Source organism: Phaethon aethereus, assembly GCF_964289735.1.
Source record: "Phaethon aethereus genome assembly, chromosome: 12".
NCBI classification, from domain to species: domain Eukaryota; kingdom Metazoa; phylum Chordata; class Aves; order Phaethontiformes; family Phaethontidae; genus Phaethon; species Phaethon aethereus.
In genome coordinates this window covers 17,493,543-17,514,002 of record NC_138588.1, presented here as the reverse complement: position 1 = coordinate 17,514,002, position 20,460 = coordinate 17,493,543, and the positions used below count along the sequence as shown (strand labels likewise).

Below are 20,460 nucleotides of genomic sequence, written 5' to 3'. Positions count from 1 at the left end.
CCCACCTTATTCCCTTAAGGGAAGGTGATGTTACGGTTAACATTACAATCTCTGTTCTGTAAAGCAAGACACCTGCACATTAGTGCTTTATAAATAATAAATAGCTTCCTTTAGCAAAGTTCACATACATACAGACAGCTATACAAATTAGAGCAGGGACATTTCTAACTACATGTCATCCTGGTAATACAGAGGAGTATCACCAGTGAATAAAGCACTGGTAGGTCAAAATGAAATAGCTACCTACTAAAATACACACTTCAAACTATGGGACTATAAATGTCTCTGATTTGTTGCCAGATGCTAGCAAATATTCTGTTTAGAGCATTAGTTAAAGAAATAAAAACAATACACTTAATTACTATTTAAAAATGAGTTTTAAATATATAGAATAGTTATAAGGAGAACAGATAACTTTATACAGTTAAGTAAATTGTTTCATAGTTCTTGCATAGTTCTTTGGATGTAGTGGAAGTACTCAACAGCGTTCAGCTGCATAAATTGGTGTTGGCAAAGAGAATGTAACCTGTTCCTAAGGAGGTGTCTATATTTGCTGAACAGGGCATAAGGGAGAATAACCCTTACTTATTAAGCTGACTTACTGTAATAGAGTATTCTGAGTTTCTTTGTCGTAAGTGTGAAAAGAAGGATCCTAATTTGAAACCAGCCAGGCTTCAGAGGTGGACAACCTGACTGACTTACTACGTATAGACATGATGCGTGGGTAATATCGTTAGAACTTTTCAGAGGTGTCTTTCTCTACCTTTAAGCAGAATTAGTGTATTCTGGGGTAAATTATTATGAAGAAGGTTAAAAATGAGTTCTATTAGAAAAATACCTTCAACATTAGTTGCAGCCAATACATGTTAATAAAATGCTGTCTCAGTCAAGTAAATATTTTCTCCCTCATTTTTATTAATGGATATTTGGGAGACAAGAGTTAAGGAATAATAGAGAGAATGGAAACACGCGTTTGTCACTATTTAGCAGTTTAATTCTGTTTTGTCTCTAAAATAAAGCTATAAAGTCTCCACAGGAAGGAAAGCCAGATGGGTGTGGGAGGAAGTGGAGGATGGGGAAGCAAGGGTAAGCAAGTTGGGGAAGTCTTAAGTTAGGCAGTGTAAAAGAAGCAGCATTTCACATTCCTTAAAGAAAAAGGGATGATTTTGCTCCAAAAATCACAACAAACAGTCAAACTGAAAACCCCTGCTAATTTCTAGCTACTACAATACTTGACATTAGACTAAGAAACTAAAATGTATGGAAAGGTGAGGCTTTAGATCTTATGCCTGTTAGATGATGGATAGTGTGTTGCCTCACCACACGTATGAATCTTGGCAGTGCACAGAATGGCACACACCCTATAATCTCCTGTTTCCTAAATGTTTCTCCATTTTCTAAGTCCCTTTCGCTTCTGGAACTCCCTCAGTTCTTTTCCTTCAGGAAGCTTTTTTAAATGAGTATGAGAGCAGTTTCAGAAACACATGCTTAATTAAAACAGAAGGAAAATTATTTATCTCAAATCATTTATCTTGTTTCCTGTGTAATCAAAACTAGCCTTCTTGCACGTCATAACACTTGGGATGGAGTGGAACAATTTTTTTCCTAATTGTTATGAAGAATAATAGTATGAAACTCAGAGTTTTGGACAAATGATACTAACCTTTTCTAATGCCATCTCCCCACTCCCACACCCCCCAACTTCTGTATTACTTTGTTCTAATTGTTTATACAGATCACAAAATTGGTAATATCTCAGATCACTGGGGTTGTATGAGAAGATGATATTATCTTTATAGTCTTTGGAGTGGGATTGGAGGGGTGAAGAAAATTTTTTTCAGAACTAAGCTTATCTGAAGGTATTTTTTAAAATAGCAATGTATTTTAATGTTTCTCTTTAGGAAACCTGTACTTAGAATTCAAACACATTCTTGTACAAACAAGGATTCTGATATGTATGAAGTTACTTCAGCTTCTGAAATCCTTGTTCTGTTTCCTCTCCTGTGGATTACTTGTACTCAAACCAAATTAAGTATTATGTATAGCTGGTATTGGAATTCTTATAGAAGGGAAAAAAAAAGCAGTTCTCAATTCATAGAGATTCATAGCTTGGCAGCTAGGAGAACACGCATGATGGTTAGGGCTGAAAGTATTGTTGGCTGAAAGTCTTGTTACCTAAAAGCTTATTTTCTCAGGAAGACTTCCTGCCTAGGAAGATTAACAAATTCTGTCCGTGGGACTTGATCTGGTCCTGGTTGCATGACTTTCTACTACAGGCGTCTACTCAGAACAGCAAGGGAAAACAGCACCCTTCCAGTGAGTTCATAAGACAGGTAGCTCGGCTTAGGAAAGGAGGTGAAATGCAGGGCTGTGCTAACTTAGCACATCTTAAATATGACTGTTCAAGATTATCTTTTTCAAGAGCATTAGCAATATTTTGAAACTCTTGTCCTTAGTAAAATTCATGTTGAAGAAGGGGAGGGCTTGCCCTGAAATTACCATTTATTTTTCTCAGATAGGGATTGAAAAGGGAACACTGACATAGGGAAATGGCCTTTGTACTATGAAATAATTACAGCCATTGTGTTTACTGTTGTTAGTAAATGAACTTTCCAACAAGCAGCCTATTCTCTTGGATTTGACTGAGCCTAAATATCTGCAGCTTTACACAATTGTAAATTGGCAAGAATACCAAACATTTTTCAGTTTGATATGAGAACATTTCCTGTAAAACATGTTTGTCTTCCAGTAGAAGAGCTTTCTACTTACGGTGATAATCTGCTGAGATCTGTGGAATGTGCTTGTCATTTGAAACTTTCAGACAATAAAACTACTACATGGATTTAGTGAGGAATAAACTGAAAATGAACATGTCTTTAACACTTGTTTAGTGTAAATATGAGTGGAATTTGTCTAAAATGTAAAAATGAAGGTGGTAGCAGGATAAATCTAGTACTTTTTTTTTAATAATGGAAGTAGAGGTCCTGAACCTGTATTGTAATCTACAGGTGGACTGTTTCACCCATGCAATACCTGGTATTGCGAGTTATGTTTATACTGTGGAACACCTGGGAGCATTTTTCAGCTGCTGCGTTCAAAAACACAGCTATGGTCTCATTTTTTTGCAAATCAGATCTGAATGCTTACCATCGCCATCTGCAATTTTACCCCTCTTAACACAGCACGTGCATACTCTCTTTCTCAAATGTGGCAAGTAAATGACAGAGATTTCAGCTGCAGCTTTTAAAAATAGGTTTTACTGTACTTCTATTGTGTTACTTGGCAGCACAGTGGAATTTTTTAATGTTGCAGTTCATCCTCGAGAGTAGATCAGCCTAGTAAAAGGATTTCATCCTTTACTCCTGTAAATGAAGATGAGGAGTAGCTCTGTTAATATCAGTTACTGTAGTGAAACGTTACATAGAAAAATGAAAGTCAAAATGTGTATGTACACAGATTTCCATTTTGTTTCATTTTGAGTGATAGGCAAAAGTAGTCTGTTAGAAGAGGCCAAGTATAATGGAATAGCTGGTTTCTTCAGCTTTGATTTGTACAGTAAAATCACAAGTGCGTGGCTTCCAGTTACTTCATGGTAGTTATTAAATGTTTCACGAAATCCTGGAACTAAGCTTATAAATATTCATTTGAAAAGTCATGCTAGACTAATTTCCCGGTGATGCTTTTACTATTTGCTTTTTTTGCAGCTCCCCCCCTGCCCCGAATGGCCTATCCTGTATTTTCTTTTGCAGTTTCACTGTGGAACTGAAAGTGTGGGGAGAAAAGTTAAAGCAACTATTCTTCTAAGACTCAATAGGATTTCTTTTGTTGGGAAGTGTTTGTGAAAAACCATTTTCAACTCAAGTTAGTCTACAGTCGTTACTGGTTTTATAAATAGTGAGGAATGTCCCCATCAAAAGCCAAAGTAAATAAAGATATAGGGAAGGTCCAATAATGCCATATCTGTTGCATACAAGCTAGTAAAAGTACAATAACTTTCTCCATGCAGAACATAGCATACGCAAGTTCCCAAGTTTTTCCCTGTGGCACAATGCTGCCAGTAGTAGTATTCCTTCAGTTGTGTGTCACACAAATATTTCTTTTATGTCTATGACAATAAGAAAACTTTCCTTCACTAACAGAAAACAATTTCTTGGATGCACAGAATGTTTTTCAAAAATAATATCTAAAGCTGCTAAGCAGTGAATAAATTGTGTCAACATATTGCCAAATACAAAAAGTCATGGAGAGTTGAAGGGAAGGAAGAAAATGGAACGGAAAGTTTTTAGGTCATGATAAGGTGAACTTATACAATGTCTTTGTTCCCTAATTAAAAACTCTGTCACTTGGAATTTCTGTATCTGAACATGTTCGATAAAGTTTTGTGTTTTATAACCTCCTTTTCATTAAGTATTTTCTGTAGTGATAAGGCAGGTACATTTTAGTAAAATGGAGAAGCAAATACTGAGGGAAGAAGGCAAAGCTAAAAATTCCAAATCTAGTCCTGAAATTTGGAGAATAACAGTGCCAGTCTCTACTTGAAGGTTGTTTTTTTCTTCCTGGATTTCAGTCTTCTAGATGTTAGTTTTTTTGTCAAATCTTTTGTATTTATTAGTGAATGTCCACATTTAAAGAGACAAAGGCTATCAAAGCATAACTCTGTTTGAAGTCTAGTATCTAATCCTAAACCATGTGCTGCACTCTTAATAATCTTAGGGTTCTACCAAAATGAGCAATTTATATGGGCAGAAGACCAGTTGCTTACATGATGCTGGTCCCGAGACTGTTGCAGAGAATGTGAAGACTTAGGCAAGACTCTTCCTTGTGCCCCAAGCATCTCTCTCTTTTTAAATCTCTGCTGAATTTCCATTCCCAGGGCAGGGCTTGTGACTCAGCCTGGTTAAACCTGATTAATGCATCAGATTGTCAGAGACAGTGTTGGAGCTTGCTATAAACCTGCAGGCATCTAGAAGTTACGTGTGGGTTTCATTTGTGAATGAAATCCACTCATCTGGGGCAGAACCTGTAACGGCTAGGCCAAAATTTAACGAAGCTGACATCTTGCTACCCTCAGAAAGTTTGGCTCATGTTTCAGTTCTCAAGATCAGCTGGGGACTGGGAAGGGGGTGATGACTGGCATGTTTAACTGTAGATCCCTCACACTTGGCAAAAGGACCTACTCTAAAAACTCACTTTTTATTGAAATTGGAGATGGATGGAGAATCTTTGGCGTGCCGTTCATCTGACAAACTACAAGTGACTAACATGAAGAAAACATCTCCCACCGTCAATTGCTACTTATTTCCAAGTAACTTGGAGGAAGAGCTGTTCTTTATTACCAGACAGCTTGCTTTTCATTTATATTCATCAATTCCCTTTGTAATTTTGGAATACCGCTTAATGATATGTAGGATTGACATGGGTCATGACGTAAGTCTTCAAAGAGCAACCTCTTGTTTTCCCTTCCAAGAGCAGAAATTTTTGACAGTTTTGGGTAATGCAGACTGGTAAGCCTGACGCCTATATGGGGTGAATTAGTGGAAAGATGATAAAAATTTAACAAGACACTTTTGGTTAAATATGATACTTTAGGGAAGAACCAACAGGGCTTTTATAAAGGGAAGTCGCACTTCAAAAAACGCTTGGTTCAACTGACAGCTTTGTAGAAGAAGTTTGTCAAATGCTGTTGAATACTGATACCAGATTTTAGTTCAGGTGGTGCCTGAAAAAACTGGTTTTAACTGTTGAAAAATATCCTGGTAAAATTTCATTATCTGCTTTCTCTGTTTTTACCCTCTTCCCTAAGCATCAGTTGCTGGCCGCTGTCAGGAACAGTGTTGGACCTTTTAAACTGACTCAGTATGGCCATTCTAATGTTCTTATGCTATGTTGACATGCACTCTTCATTTAAAAGAAAATAATTATCAAAAGACCAATTACAAAATGAGATTTTGCTGTACTGTGCTCACCACCTGTGTGTTGTGCTCTTTTCTTTTTCTGTTCTCCTCCTTACATCTGTATGCTGGTAGGCAGGCACAGCAGAGTAGCCAAAGTCCTTGCTTGTCTCTCTTGATACAGAGAATCATGTTTAGGGATGCCTGTTGCAGCCTGACCTTTCTTGCAAAAACTTAGTCCACCCTTATCAGTTAGTCACTCCTGATAGACGGTCACGAATTCACCTACTGTGATTACAGTAATGGTCTCTTGGCAAATATGAGTATGTTTAACTATATAATTGACTCTTCTCAAAATATTGAAATAAAACATCAGAAGACTGATTTTTAACTTTTGCTGTGTGTATTTCATGCTGTCATAATTAAGGGCAATAAATTTGGTGTCTGTAAATAACAGTAATAAATGTTTCTTTCTTAGGTGTGCCTTGCAATAGCTCATTATTCTCAGCCAACAGATCTTCAGCTTCTCTTTGCATTTGAGTATGTTGGGGAAATATACCATAATCCAGGTAAGCATGAAAGTGTTTTGATGACTCTTTTTTTCCTATTTCATAATACGTAATTTTAGTAAGACTTCTGTCTAGAAGCAGTGGCAAAAAGTATTCGAGGCTTTCTCCAGGGGTAATAAAATTGGCTTGTCCTGCACCCAACCTCTTACTTTGGATGTAAGTCATCCATTGTGATAGACATTAACGACCAAAATCGAAAGAAATGTCTTTCCTGTCTGAAACAAAACTACCTATGTCAGCACTTACGTCAGCATGAATACTCCTATTTCTCAATTCACGCTTCGATCCTCCTATTGTATGCCTATATTGGTACTCTAGGTACCCAGCTAATCTCCCATCAGGCAGGCTTGTTCACCTGCCCTTCTTTTGGGAATAAGTTTCTCTTCTGGTGGTATTGCAGGAGGATTTGTGCAACTTGGGACTCCATACCTTCTTTCCTAGAGGCTTACTAGGCAGTTCTTACCACTCAAAACCTCCACCACCCCTGCTGAGTTGGAGCACACCCTCTCTGCTCAAGGCCAATCTCCAACTGAACCTTGTCAGTTAGGTAAGCCTGAAAAAGATGCCTTTGGAACTTGATTTCTAGTGTAATGCTGTGCGGTCACTGCTTAGTGTTCCCTGGCCAATACACAGCTGAAAACCATCAGCTCTAGCATAATAAGCCTCCAAGTAGAGAAAGTGCCATTGACGTAGTTCTGTGGTACTGAAATATTCACTCAGCAGCTGGCATTAGAAACCACTGATCAGCCTGTTACAGAATTTGAATGTCGTGGAATTATGAGCTCAGGCCTTCAAATTTGCACGAAAATGCATGTTTTTCATGCAGGTGCCTACATGACTGCCCTGTGCATGCACAAAAATAAATGTGCATGTGATTGTTGCACACATAATTACACATATAATTGCTTACCTGATAAAACTTGGGCAGTTATTAAGATCCGCGTACTTTAGTGTTATGAAATAGTAGGGAAGAAGCCAATTTGCAGATAAAATTACAACAAAATGTTGAAGTGGAGTGTGAACAAAATGTTAGTCGTCACAAAGTTGCCTTTACTCTGTCCTTAAAATACCGTTTGCTGTATGGAAAAATACGTAGTGGAAGAATTACATAAGGTGGGTAAAAATTGTTCTCTGGAGCAGCAGACCGGAATGGCAAAAGATAGTTGTTCTGCTATGCTGTAGTTGCTGGAGAAAAAGAGTTTGAAATACTTTTGGTTTGGGTGGGGTTTGTTGTTGTTGTTGTGAACCCTGGTGTTTGTAACATAGATCTCTGGCTTTGTCCTTACAATTCCAGCACTGCGGTTATCAGACTCTATCCCTGCTAGTGCCAGTAAAGTATAAGTTGAGATACTGTCTTTGTGCTTCCTGAGGAACGTAAAGAGCCTGCATTGCTCTGGTGTATATGTACATCATTTTTTCCCAGGCTATATTTGATAATTATATTCTGCCATTGAACAGTAAAATTATAGTATTTGTGGGTAATTATCGTATTTCTCTTTATATTGTCTTTGAACAACTACTTCATTGTGATTTTAGTCCAGTTTTCTTCTGAAAACATAAGTAGTCCGAGTACTAGTGCAAGACGGAAGTTGATAGACACAGGAAATTGAAATTGAAAAATTTCTTCAGAAATCACTGAGATGAGAGTAGAGCCATGACCCTCTATTCTGCTTTGTTTGGGCAGGCACTTCCATCTTTACAGATCTTGCTAAAGCTAGGAGCTTTCATGGGGGAGGTAATAGGGTTGAGTCTCAGTCTATTTAATGTTCATCTAAAAATTTACTTCCAAGTGTCAAGAAACAAAATGTAGTCTCTTTTGACATGGCTGACTGCCTCTTTGGCACCTAAAGAATGACCAGTAAAGGAAATACTTCTGTATTAGTAACAGACTATATATCTTCTTGGTCCCTAGCCACAAAATGGTAGGCCATCTTTTTGCATATATATAAAAAAATATATATATTTTATCCAGGCCTTCAATTTATTTTATTTGCTGTTAATACAGCAATCACTTAAAGCTTTTGAAATTATAGAATTTTTATTTTGCTTTCTTCATAAGGTACCTAATTAAACAGTACATGTTTTTAAAATGCTGCTAACTTAGGCATGTTGAAGAGAGAAGTCTAGTGACTGAAGATAACATTTGTTCCTGAGTGTTAGTATGTCTTGCTTTCTGTCAAGGGCACAACATACCAATTCTATGTTCCTTCTTTGTTGAAATTGCAGGAGAAAATACACTTATATCTTCATGTATCACCAAGCTGTCGTTAAATCACTGATCTGTTGAATTCTAAAAATAGGTATCGTTAGTCCTGATGCTAGTGGCTCATTCTTGTAATTAGGAAGGTGAAGAGTTTGATTCTTTTTCTCTTCTTTTTTAAGTGTGCATTGATGAATTTTCTTTTCCTAGCAAAGAAGGTGAATGGAATAGACCCAGGAGGTGGTGGTGGTGGCATCGGCAGTGCCAGTGGTCAGCAGACACCTTTGTTTGAAACTTACTCTGATTGGGATAGAGAAATCAAAAGGACAGGTGCATCAGAGTGGAGAGTTTGTTCAGTCAATGAAGGTTATATGATATCTACTTGGTAAGTTTCTCTTGTAACGCAAGTAGAAGAAAACAAGGCAATTATACTGTCTTTTCCTGTCTCCTCTACCAAACTGTGCACTTCACCTCTTAAAAGTGCCACACTCTGGAGAGGCCCTCAGTTGAAAGATCCTGCAAGTGTTGTCATTAAAGGAAATGTCGTATTTTGGGCATCTGTTGCTTTCATGCCTTTGTACTTCCCTCTAAAACATGCACGTTTCTAAACAAAAACATCTGAGCTGTCCCAATGATACGCAAGATCATGCAGACGTACAGGACAACCGGTTAGCACTGCGGTAATAGGGCCTGGTGCATTATAGTTTAACAGAGTTGGTAAGACAACATTGCAACAAGAGAAAACCTGGTAAAATATGTAGGGAGAAGTAACCTTTTGTATCAATATTTTTTCCCCAAGCCTTCCAGAATATTTTGTGGTTCCATCTTCCTTAGCAGATCAAGACCTCAAGCTATATTCCTACTCTTTCATTGGGAGACGAATGCCAGTAAGTGTAGTCTTTATTCTCTGACTGCTATTGATCATTGTACAATATTAATCTTACAGATATGTATGCCAATTAATATAGTTTTGTGTGTAGCATTAAGACGACAATTTCTATGGAATAACACTAACCTGCATTATTTTGTTTCCTTTGTGTTTTTTTCCCATATTAGTTATGGTCCTGGAATCACCCTAACGGGAGTGCCCTTGTAAGAATGGCCAACATTAAAGATGTGTTGCAACAAAGAAGAATTGATCAAAGGTAAATAATGAGTTACGTTATTCTTTAATCAGATGCGCAGGATAACGCAAGCGGTGACTCTGTGTAACGTACAGCAGCAAGTGCCAATTGAGAGGGTACTCGCTTTATAATGTTGTAGTGCAGTAGATTTTGAGAAACTGTGCTCTGAATATAGTTCTTACACAATTTCTATTCAAGGTCCACTTCAGTTCAAATGCTGAATAATTTTCAAATTTTCAGGGATGTTTATTTTTTGGCGGCTAGTCATTCAGATGACAGCATTTATTGATAAAGGGATCAGACTTAATCTGCTCTATTGATGTGACAGTAATACAGCTTATGTTGGTGGAGATTTATTTAGCTGCGTCAGCAAGGCCCAATACAAATTATTTATTTGTGGCATTGGGAAATACCCTTCTATAGATTTAGTGCCACAATGCACGCAGGATTTCTGTGAAATATTTGTCATTCACTGTCCTTGATGAAAGATTAAGGCATTTAGTGCCTTGCGTAAATAGTTTACTAGCTTGGTATTTTTGGTTCCTTGGTTTAATTTGTAGGGTGACTTTTTGTAGTAGTACAAATACTTGCATTGCGCGTTAGGCTGGAGCTCTTGAGTTTTATTTGAAACCCCGTCAGATTTCCTGGCTTTATAAACTTTATATATGTTCTGATTATTTAGCAGAGACAACTCTTGCTAAAAATTGTGGAAAATTAAAAATTGAATAGAGCTATTTAACCGTAAGTCAGCCTCAGATTTTCATTTCCCAAACACGTTGTTTTAATGATCCAGCGTTTCCATTATTTTGTTTCCTAACTAGCAGATACCAAAAATATTTGAGTCAATAGCTTTGTGGCAGGAGCAATGCATCTCCTGAATATAAACTAGAAAAGTTTGTTTTGGTGGTGTTTTTTTTAAATGAGATGCATGTTTTATGTGGTTTTAGTTGTTTGCAGTTAAAGACTGTGGCATGTTTCTTGAAAGACTGTTTCTCTCGTCTCCAGTAATGAAATGGCTGATTCTTTTTCTTATTTAGGATTTGTAATGCGATAACTCGAAGCCATCCCCTGAGAAGTGACGTTTACAAGTCTGATCTGGACAAGTGTCTCCCCAACATCCAGGAAATCCAGGCTGCACATATCAAACTCAAACAGCTGTGTGTTAATGGTATGCTGGGCTGTCCTTCCTTCATGGTGGTTATTTTCTTGAAATACAACAAATTCTATTAGAATTGGAATAACAGGAATAGTTACTCAAAGTTGTTCTGCAATGTAATTACTTTCCTTGTTGCAGAGCCTTTTGAAGAAACTGAAGAGAAGTGGCTATCCTCACTGGAAAATACTCACTGGCTAGAGTATATTAGGTTTGTACTCTTAATAAAATGATGGTTAATGAGATGTGAAAAACTGTCACCGGTGTAACTAAGCAGTCAATTAGCTGAAGGATTCTCTGTTTTAATATATTAATTTGGTAAATGTAGATAGCCCAAATACTTTTTTCTTCTAGAGTGTGAACCTGTTACATTAACTGTTGTTATCACTTTCCTTTCCCGTCTAGATCGTTTCTTAAGCATTCTGCTGAGCTTGTATATATGATGGAGTGTAAGCACGTTTCTGTAGTTCTGCAAGGTAATACAACCATATAGCATGCTGTAATTCTTAGCGGTAGTGTGGTAATGTAGATAAAGACATTTAGATAAAATCAACTATAATCTTTGTACATAAACCCCATCGCTTCTAAATATTTTAGAACTAGAAAGGAAAATAATTTTGTTATTTATCTGAACTGTAGTATAGTCCATAGCATCAAAGGAATATTTCACTTTGAAACTTTGTGGTTTTTATTCTGATAATGATATGTTAGAATCAAAACTTTAAGGTGAACTTTTGTACTGTGTTAATTGGGCCAATACTCCTTGCATAAGCAATATCAGTTTTATTCAGAGGTCCTATTTACAAAAGTATTTCACTAACAGTGGCTGCTGCTGTTGTGGAAGTGCAAACAGATATTCCAGAAAAAGACGACACTGAAAAAACTTGCTCATATTGAGATTGGAAATTCTGTAATTTTTACGAGACCTGTTCAGCTGGTATATCCCACTCTGCCCATATAATGGCCTTCCAAAAACTGCTTCAGGGTGGAAAATTTGTAGCAACATGAACACCCTCCTTCTCAGCACATCTTGGTTTAAATACCAGGCATTTGGGTGGGTATTTTGTTCTTGATGAATGCGTTGTTGTGCTGGATGCTGCAGGAACCTTTTGTATGAGTCCCAGGTTAAAAAACAAAGGTGTTTTTTTCTTCTAGTTTCTTTGGAAACTATAAGAACAATTACAGCAGCAAAGAGCGTGTTTTTAAAAAACCACTAAACCCAGGTGACGCTTTTTGAGCTCTAATTCTGTGTATGTGCATATGTACCTTATATATTTCATACATTCTGTATGTTATTCACAGAGGAAGAAGGACGGGACCTGACCTGTCTTGCTGCTTCTCTCATTCAAGTCATGCTGGATCCCTATTTTCGAACAATTGTTGGATTTCAAAGCTTAATACAGAAGGAATGGGTCATGGCGGGATATCAGTTTTTAGATAGGTGTAACCACTTAAAGAGATCTGACAAAGAGGTAAAAATGAATTGTGTTTGTATGTGATAACCGTATCTGGTTAATAGCGGCCTGAACCTTTATTCACGCAGAAATCTAAAAGTAAAAATATTTTTTTAAATTTTCAAATCTCATGAAACTAATATCAGAGAAAATGAGGATAGAGAGAGATTTTCTTACGTGAGAATCAGTGAAACACCAGGTGCTGGGTTTTCAGGTTGCTTCAGTGTTACACAGGAAAAGGGCCCACTGTTATAAATGCTAATGCAGCCCACCTTTTAAATTGAAAAAGGGGGTTGGGAGTGGTTTTGGAGGGGTTGGTTTGTTTTACCGAGGGTATCTATTCTCATCGCCATTTTTTTCAATGCAAAGTTGTATCAATACATGGTACTTTTCAAAGTTTTGAGCTGATAGAGAAGCACTGCAGCCTTATGACCTGATACACAGATTAACAGAGGGTAGTACAGTGCTTGATTTGCAGTATTTCCAGCTAATCTTACTTGGCCTCTTCATTGCAAAGGAGAGACTTGTAATTGCAGTTGGAGAAACAGAGGACCCCAGGTCTGCAGCTTTTTTCAGGGACAATGCCCAAAAGTAATAGAAAAACAATCTCCCCAGAGAGTGGAGCCAACAGATAAACTGAGGACACTGAGCACTAAGCAGAGAAAATGCATGAAGGGATAAAGAAACCAAAATGCCAAGGGGGAAATCATGAGGAAGCAGGTATTTTGACCATAGGAAAGGATATACAGAAGAGGGGAACTGGGAGGAGGGATATATTTCTAAAGCTTTATATAAATGATAGTTTATACTTTTGCCCTTCATGGGCTACTGTGGAAAGAGCTAGAAAGTGTAGTGGGAAGTTCACTGAATCATAAGCTTGCCAGTCATTTCAAACAAGAAGGAAGTATCTACATTGTGAAAATAAGGCCAAGTAGTAAGCAAGCGCTAATTTGGGAGCTATGAGGGACGCACAAGATGGCAGAAAGCATTTTTGCAGCTACATGAGTATGAAGAGAGCCCAGGAACGAACTGACTGGCTTCTTGCAGAGAAGGGAAAGCTGTTGCAAGGTAATGCGGAGGAAGCCAGTTGACATAGTTGCTTGTGAAAGTGGCTGAACAGGAATAGAGGGTATTAACAGTGGCATAAAATCATAAAACCCACAATACTCCAGATAGTTTACCCTGTTGAGGAATGTTACCAGAGGTAGAGCTAAATACCCTAATGGAGCACTAACTGTCCAGAAATTGGTATGACTTGGGAAGAACTTATGTTAAATCTAATAATTCTCTGTTTCTTTTCCCAGTCTCCTTTGTTCTTGATGTTTCTTGACTGTGTTTGGCAGCTGCTAGAACAATACCCAGCAGCCTTCGAGTTTTCTGAGATGTACTTGACCATATTGTACGACAGTGCACGTATCTCATTGTTTGGCACTTTCCTTTTCAATTGTCCTCACCAGCGAGTAAAGGAAAGCACTGTGAGTATGAAGTGTTACACCTACTTTTCAAATAAGACACTCCAGCATGCCCTTCTGGACATAACATCATCTCAACTAAATGGCATTCCTTTGTATTTTTCAAAATGTCATACTCTGTTCCGGGCAAAATATTCAGCTCCCCAGATGAATGTGATCAGGATGTCCTTTCAGGAGATCTTTGCATAGACAGTAACTATTAAAAAAAAAAACTCTATTGATTTTCTTTTTAATTTTTGTCTAGAAACACATTGTTATTGTACATTATTAGTTATGCTCCTCTAGGAAACAGATTTATATCTGCAACAGATAAAACAGAATGACAGGCAATGAATAGAATTTCACACTTCAGGCAAAATTTGAAATCTCGTGCTATAATTGTTTAAATAGTTGGAAAAGACTGTGTAAAGTTCAGATGGTAATGCACAATGAAGGTATTTAGAAAAGTGAACACTTAAATATGTTACTGAAAACTGGAGCTTGTCAGAATGTGTGAAAAAAACCACTTGACAGCTGATAAAAGTGAGACTTACTTATTTTGTTAAATATTTTCCCTTTAAAGTTGTAGGTTGTTCTACCTTACAAAGTAGTAGAGCACTGAGGGACCATTTGTGTGTTCTCAAAATAACAATTTGGGGGGGGTTGAGAGTAAACGAACAAACAATTTAGTATCATTGCAATGTAATTTTTGCGAAGTAAGCATTAGTCCTGCCTCTGCATTGCACAGATGAAGAAGAACCGTTCTCTCCAGCAGCAGACTGTCTTGCTGCTCTGTTGCTTTGATCTGCAGCCACCTCTATAGTATATATACTATATATCCCTGCTCTTCTTTGCCCTATAGTTGCGCACTGGTTTATAATTAGGATTTGTGAATAAGTCTATTTTCTTTGATTTTTAATATGCCTGAATGTTAACTTCTTGCAGGAATTTGCCATAAGCAAAAATATTCAGCTGGGTGATGAGAAAGGCCTCAAATTTCCTTGTGTTTGGGACTGGTCCCTGCAGTTTACCAGCAGGGATCGCCTGCTCTTTCACAACCCGTTGTATATTGGGAAGAGTGCACCGTATGTACAAAATGGAGCAGTGAAAACTTTCAAACGCTCAAAGGTAACTATAGTGCTATCTGTCCGTGAATGGACTGTTTCTGTGCTTAACCGTAAGGTGTTAAGGCTTAAAAATTTACAGTTATATAGCATTTTACACCCTCAGTTTAGCAATGGGAGCATTAATTCTTTTAGCTTCCCAGCCTAAAGGAATGATTTTCCGTAGAAGTAAAGATGTGAATTGTTGAGCCTTGTGTTCCGGGACATTTTCTGCTATGGCTGAGCTCACTGCCGACATTTGCATTATCTCACCTATAGAAAAGTGATGACGTGCCACTTTTTTTCCCCTCAGGGTTGTCATTTTTTTCAGTGAATACTGATTCATTCAATCGTTCGTTGTTTTAGAAAGTCTAGAAAACATATGTATTACTTTTTAAAGGCCACAGGTGGCCACAGTTTACCCTGTGAGCCCTGCAGTAGCGACTCACAAGCTCAGAACTATTTAAAGGTCACATCATTTGCCTGGATGATGCATCCTAGCAGCTCAGGGAAATCTGCTATTCAAATTAACATTAAACTGGAAAATTACCAGTATTTATTTTCTGCAGAAAAACTACAGCTCCACATTGCGAGGTGTCCCCCCAGCATTAAAAAATGGGATCATCAGCGAGCAAGAGTTCCTTCCAAGAAGAAACTCTCTGATACTAAAGCTGAAACCGGACTTTTTACAGCAAACAGAGAGTCAGAGTAACAGTATGGAACAGTACTTCAGAGACTGGTTTGCAAAGCCTGTTGACTTGCACGGCATAATTCTACCCCGTATCTCCGGAACACAAATAAAACTGTGGAAACTGTGCTACTTCCGCTGGGTTCCCGAGGCCCAGATTCATCACGGTGGCTTCATCACTGCTTTCCATAAAGTTTCTTTGCTGGCAGATGAAGTAGACATGTTAAACCGCAATCTTCGGCAGTACAAAAGCAACTCTTCTTTGCAAGGCAACTGCTCGGAACTGGATCAAAGCAGGATGTACTTCAGAGCAAATGGTTTAAATGACACCTCTGGGGCCCCAGACTTTCTCTCCTCTTCGTTCCCATTTTCTCCTGTAGGGAACCTGTGCAGACGGAGCATTCTGGGAACACCGTTGAGCAAGTTTTTAAGCGGTGCCAAAATCTGGCTATCCACTGAGACACTTGCAAATGAAGACTAAGATGATGTGATGGTTGAAAGGTTTGGGGAGAATACAGCATATCGTTTTGTCTTTTCTAAGTTAACACTGCTAACTGTGGCATTGAAAGCTGTAATAATTTTTATATACAAACATTACGTAAGTTTTGCACAAATATTTAAAAGCAAAGCGAGTCGTGCTTCAAATCGCACAATTTTGTCTTCAGTAGTTCTCATCTGCTATAGGGCTTCTGGTCCCCAATTCCGTTGGTATTTTTGTGGTTTGGCTCATTATATGCGATGGAGCATTTCAGTAGCTAACTGAAAGGCTTGGTGTGGTCATTAATGAGGGTTCTGCTTGAAATACCTTTTTTCCCAGACAGTGACTGAAGTGACTCTTGTGTCAAAACAGCTTGACAATTTGAAGTAATTAGGTGCAGTGGGCATAGACCGACAGCTGAAATCTGGGAACAAACTATTTTATCAGATTGCCTCTTCAGGAAGAATACTTGTATGCATACCTACCTACCTGCATGCATACTAATGTTCTGTCACTTGATCACCCTACCTATGTGTTGATGCAGTGTGTATCCATATGGGAGGGGGTGTTCCCTTTTCTTTCTCTCCCCAAAATTTATTCACTAACAGTCAGATTTGTGTTCTCCGTCATGAGCTTGACTTTAGACTATAGGAATCGACTTCAGGACAATGCACTGTTAACCTTCAAACATTTACTGTAGATAATGGTCTTGTAGTAGCTCTAGAAGTGCCTTTAATTGGGAGGAAACAGTAGCAAGATTACTCTAATGCAGCTGACCCCCCCAGCTTTTTACACTAGATAGTTACGGTAGGTTCTTGTTCCATCCCCCACTTCCCCCTCTCCATTTCTGGAAACAGCAGGCAGCCAGCTCAAGAGACAACAGGTTTTTTCCTCTTTAAGGGTAAACTTGTTTGTAAGTCTCATGAGCACCTCACTTTTTTATATAAGCACCTCAAATACTCGCCATTATATCCCTGCATGGATCCTGATCCCTGCAGACCCTCTCCTCATCCTGTTGTAGGATGAAGTAGCTTTCAGCAGAATTCATGCTCGAGTCCTGCTGGGCTCCAGAAAGGAGGCCATGCTCCAAGAGGCCAAATCCTGCTGTTGTCCCTTGGAAGCAGGTGCTGGAAGGAGGGGTTAGTGGTGCCTTCTTTTTACATACATGTGTGTCCATATGGACAGTGCAATGGACAAGCATTGCTTGAGGGAATTAAATCCGACAGCCTCCCTCTGCGTAATGCAGCATCCTCCTCTTTGCTCTAAAACCTTTTAAATGATACCTCTCCCCTGGATGCTGTGGCAGAAAAAGCCTCAAGGTTCACAGAGAGAAAAGCAAGAGAGTGAAGTATACGGGGAGGGTGGAGGAATAGTCGTGTGTCATTCTCACAGGTTAAGGCTGCTGGTGACTACCTTCTCTTTAACAGTGAGGCTGTATTTTACATTAACTGACTTCTGCATAAAACACAGACGTTATTGAAACAACACTGAGCCTCTAATTCAGGTGTGACTCACAAGTGAAGGCACCGAAGGCCTTATATGATAGACTAGAAGCCATTCTCAGTTATCGGGGCTGGGCGGGGGGAAGCTGTATGGTGGTAATATGCAGTACATTAGAGTTTAAAAAAGGGCAGGGAGGGACAGGATTTGGAGCTCTGCTTTTGTTTGTAAAACCAAACTGGTCTTCAGCACAGCCTAAATGATAGCGCGGGTTTTGGCTGTCCAAGATGGCTCAAGCATTTATTTTGGAGAATATGCATCTGGAGTGGCCTTACAGGTGCAGGCTTTGTGCTAGAGAAGTCCAGTGCGTACAGCACCCTGTTTTCCCCAGGCTCAAAATGAGCTCAAAACGTACAAAGCTGCAGGGGGGCACGGGCTGTGCTGCTTTCCTGCACTGTGACTGGTTTGCTGGGGGTACGCAGGCAGCTTCATGGTAAAGGTGGGCTGGTGGGAGAGGTGGGGTAGGCTTCCTTTTTTAACTAACCAAACGCCTGAAAACCTGTTTAGAAGCCGAGTGTGTGTGTGTGTGCACGCGTGCACGCATGTGGCCATGTGTCTGCATGTGGATGTGCATATGCATGTTACGCCATAATGCCAGATTGGTTCTGGTCAACTGTTTGTGAGGAAAAAACGTGTATTCACCTCAATTGCCTAATTATGCTGCAGGATGGTCTGAGCATGTTAAATGGTCCACAAACTAGTTGTGTTTATTTACAAGCTTGCTGGAGCAGTCATCTAACTAACGAACTTGTTCAATTCATTATTCAAATGTTTGCTTTTGTGATTTTTTTTTTTTTCATTAGCTTACTGCTTTCCCTAGCCTGATACTTGACATAAAAGACCTCAACCTGTGTGCTTAGTGTCTTTTGGTACCAATTCTTTTTTCTTATTTTAAAATTACAGTTAAAACTATGGTGTCTTTTTCCTTTTTTTTTCCTTGAAAGTATAACTTTTTTGGTTTAAAGGTACCAAAAATGTGTAAATAAATTACTCCACACAGGCAGCTGGTGGAATAAAAAAATATTAATGTTTAGGCTAGTACCCTTTGGGGGAAAAAATGGGTACTATATTTAAACAGGATTGTCTTTTAATAAGGAGATTTCAGACATTTTTACATTTCAGTTCTAAGACATGTACAGATGCTGCAGATGGTCTTTGTATTTTATATATATAGCACGGGAGGGAGTTAAAAATAATATGCCTTTATAATGAACAAAACCTGTCTAAATACCTATTTGCCAAACAGATGTTAAAAAGAAATTTACACAGTTCAAAAGGGGAGGTAGGCAAGCAGAGGCCAAGATGGCAACAAGCACAGGGGAGGAGAGATGGCGGCACCTCCTGTGGGGAGGAAGGGGGGGCCAGCCACGTTCCCCTGGAAATGTAGACAAGGTTCTGCTTCCTTGTGTTCGCATGGGCCTTGCCTGCTGAGAAACTGGAACAACTACTGTGTCTGTGTGTGTGCGCGTGTATGTGTGCATGTGTGTGCTGTTTCTTCCTCAAACATCTTAATTTTTTTTAATTCACTTTCAAAAGACAGGTACTAAATGTTAATTTAAAAATATTCTCCACTCTGCACAGTTGCCTTACTGTAACTGTAGTCAGTAGGGACGGCTCTGACCATCCTTCTTTAATAACTTTCAAGAGCAATTTTGGGGTGTGAGTATGTATCTTTAACTTCTGTGTACAGAATACTGACATACAAGTGTGTATATATATGTATGTGTGTGTATATATATGTACACATCTTCAAATTTTAATTTCTGTTCACTGTTTAAAACAAGACACTGTTAATGCCATTTTGGTGTTGCAAGAGTAGAAAAACTACCAAGAAGCTTTTTTTTTTTTGTCTGTTTCTAGAAAATGTGCACTATTTTGGCTGTTACTGGCTGTTGTTACCATGACTTTTGTACTACACTGTAAACCACGAGGAGGGAAATAGGAAATGCTGGTTGATACAGCTGAAGTGTACCTTCAGTGTCATTAATTCCTGTGAGGTAGAGCTCACTGTAGATTTGTGATCACGGTAGTACAACTCTATTCACTATTTACTGCCCTGTACCCAAGAAATTTCTTTCATTCCAGAAACGCATTGAAAAGTGTGTGTTTGTGTGTATATGTATACCCAGGCCTGCACCTGCCTGCAATACCACTTTGATATTAACTGCCTTGTATTTTTAATGAAAATGTAGCAAGTGGGGTAAAGGTTTTGGCACGCTCAGACGGAAAGACATTACAACCAAAAAGTTTCTAACATGTATTTAAGCGAAGGATGAAATCTTAAATTTGCCTCTAACCTAAAAGACAGAAATCTGTACCTCAAATTGCTCTAGGCAGTAGGTTTCTAATGCTGTTGCTGTGATGGCTTAGAGTTCACTATTTCAACTAAAACCTCTGTGCCTGATTGATAATGATTTATTGAGTAAAGTAGCAGTGCCAGGAAGAGTATAAAATCCTGATGCTGAGTTGTGAATGTGAAATAAATTAGACTAAATAAATGTTCATACCTTTCCACAGCAAACTTCAGGCGGTTTCTTTCACTTCCTCTAAAAAAAAAAAAAATAGCAGGGGTGTGTATGTTTGTTTCCCAAGAAAAGCAGGGACACTGTGCTGTAGAAAGATGATCAATAAAAAAGATGGGCAAATGATCTTAATTTCTTACTACATTCTATTACAATGTCTGCTGTTTGTACATTAAGCAGAATTTTGCTATCAGCAAACCTTACTCGGTATCAGAGTGAAGACTCCATAGAAAAGATATTGGAGACAAACCCACAGGACTTTGGTGTCTTAAAAGAGAACTCATCCTTTTGGTTCCATTTCAGTTGACTGACTTGTTTCTGAATGAG

At 38.5% G+C, this 20,460-nt stretch overlaps 1 protein-coding gene across 1 annotated transcript in view; it reads left to right on the top strand.

Annotated features, from left to right (window-relative positions):
- Nucleotides 1-16,114, top strand: part of MTMR10 (myotubularin related protein 10) — a gene marked incomplete at both ends in the record, with an annotated part of 38,279 nt that extends 22,165 nt beyond the window's left edge. The window contains 11 exons of the mRNA XM_082005107.1: nucleotides 6,370-6,460; nucleotides 8,871-9,045; nucleotides 9,460-9,547; nucleotides 9,717-9,805; nucleotides 10,822-10,952; nucleotides 11,079-11,148; nucleotides 11,343-11,413; nucleotides 12,240-12,409; nucleotides 13,696-13,866; nucleotides 14,788-14,970; nucleotides 15,515-16,114. Of these exons, the coding sequence (XP_081861233.1) occupies nucleotides 6,370-6,460; nucleotides 8,871-9,045; nucleotides 9,460-9,547; nucleotides 9,717-9,805; nucleotides 10,822-10,952; nucleotides 11,079-11,148; nucleotides 11,343-11,413; nucleotides 12,240-12,409; nucleotides 13,696-13,866; nucleotides 14,788-14,970; nucleotides 15,515-16,114 (1,839 nt within the window). The remainder of the gene's footprint in view (nucleotides 1-6,369; nucleotides 6,461-8,870; nucleotides 9,046-9,459; nucleotides 9,548-9,716; nucleotides 9,806-10,821; nucleotides 10,953-11,078; nucleotides 11,149-11,342; nucleotides 11,414-12,239; nucleotides 12,410-13,695; nucleotides 13,867-14,787; nucleotides 14,971-15,514) is intronic.
- Between the last annotated feature and the right edge of the window lie 4,346 nt (nucleotides 16,115-20,460).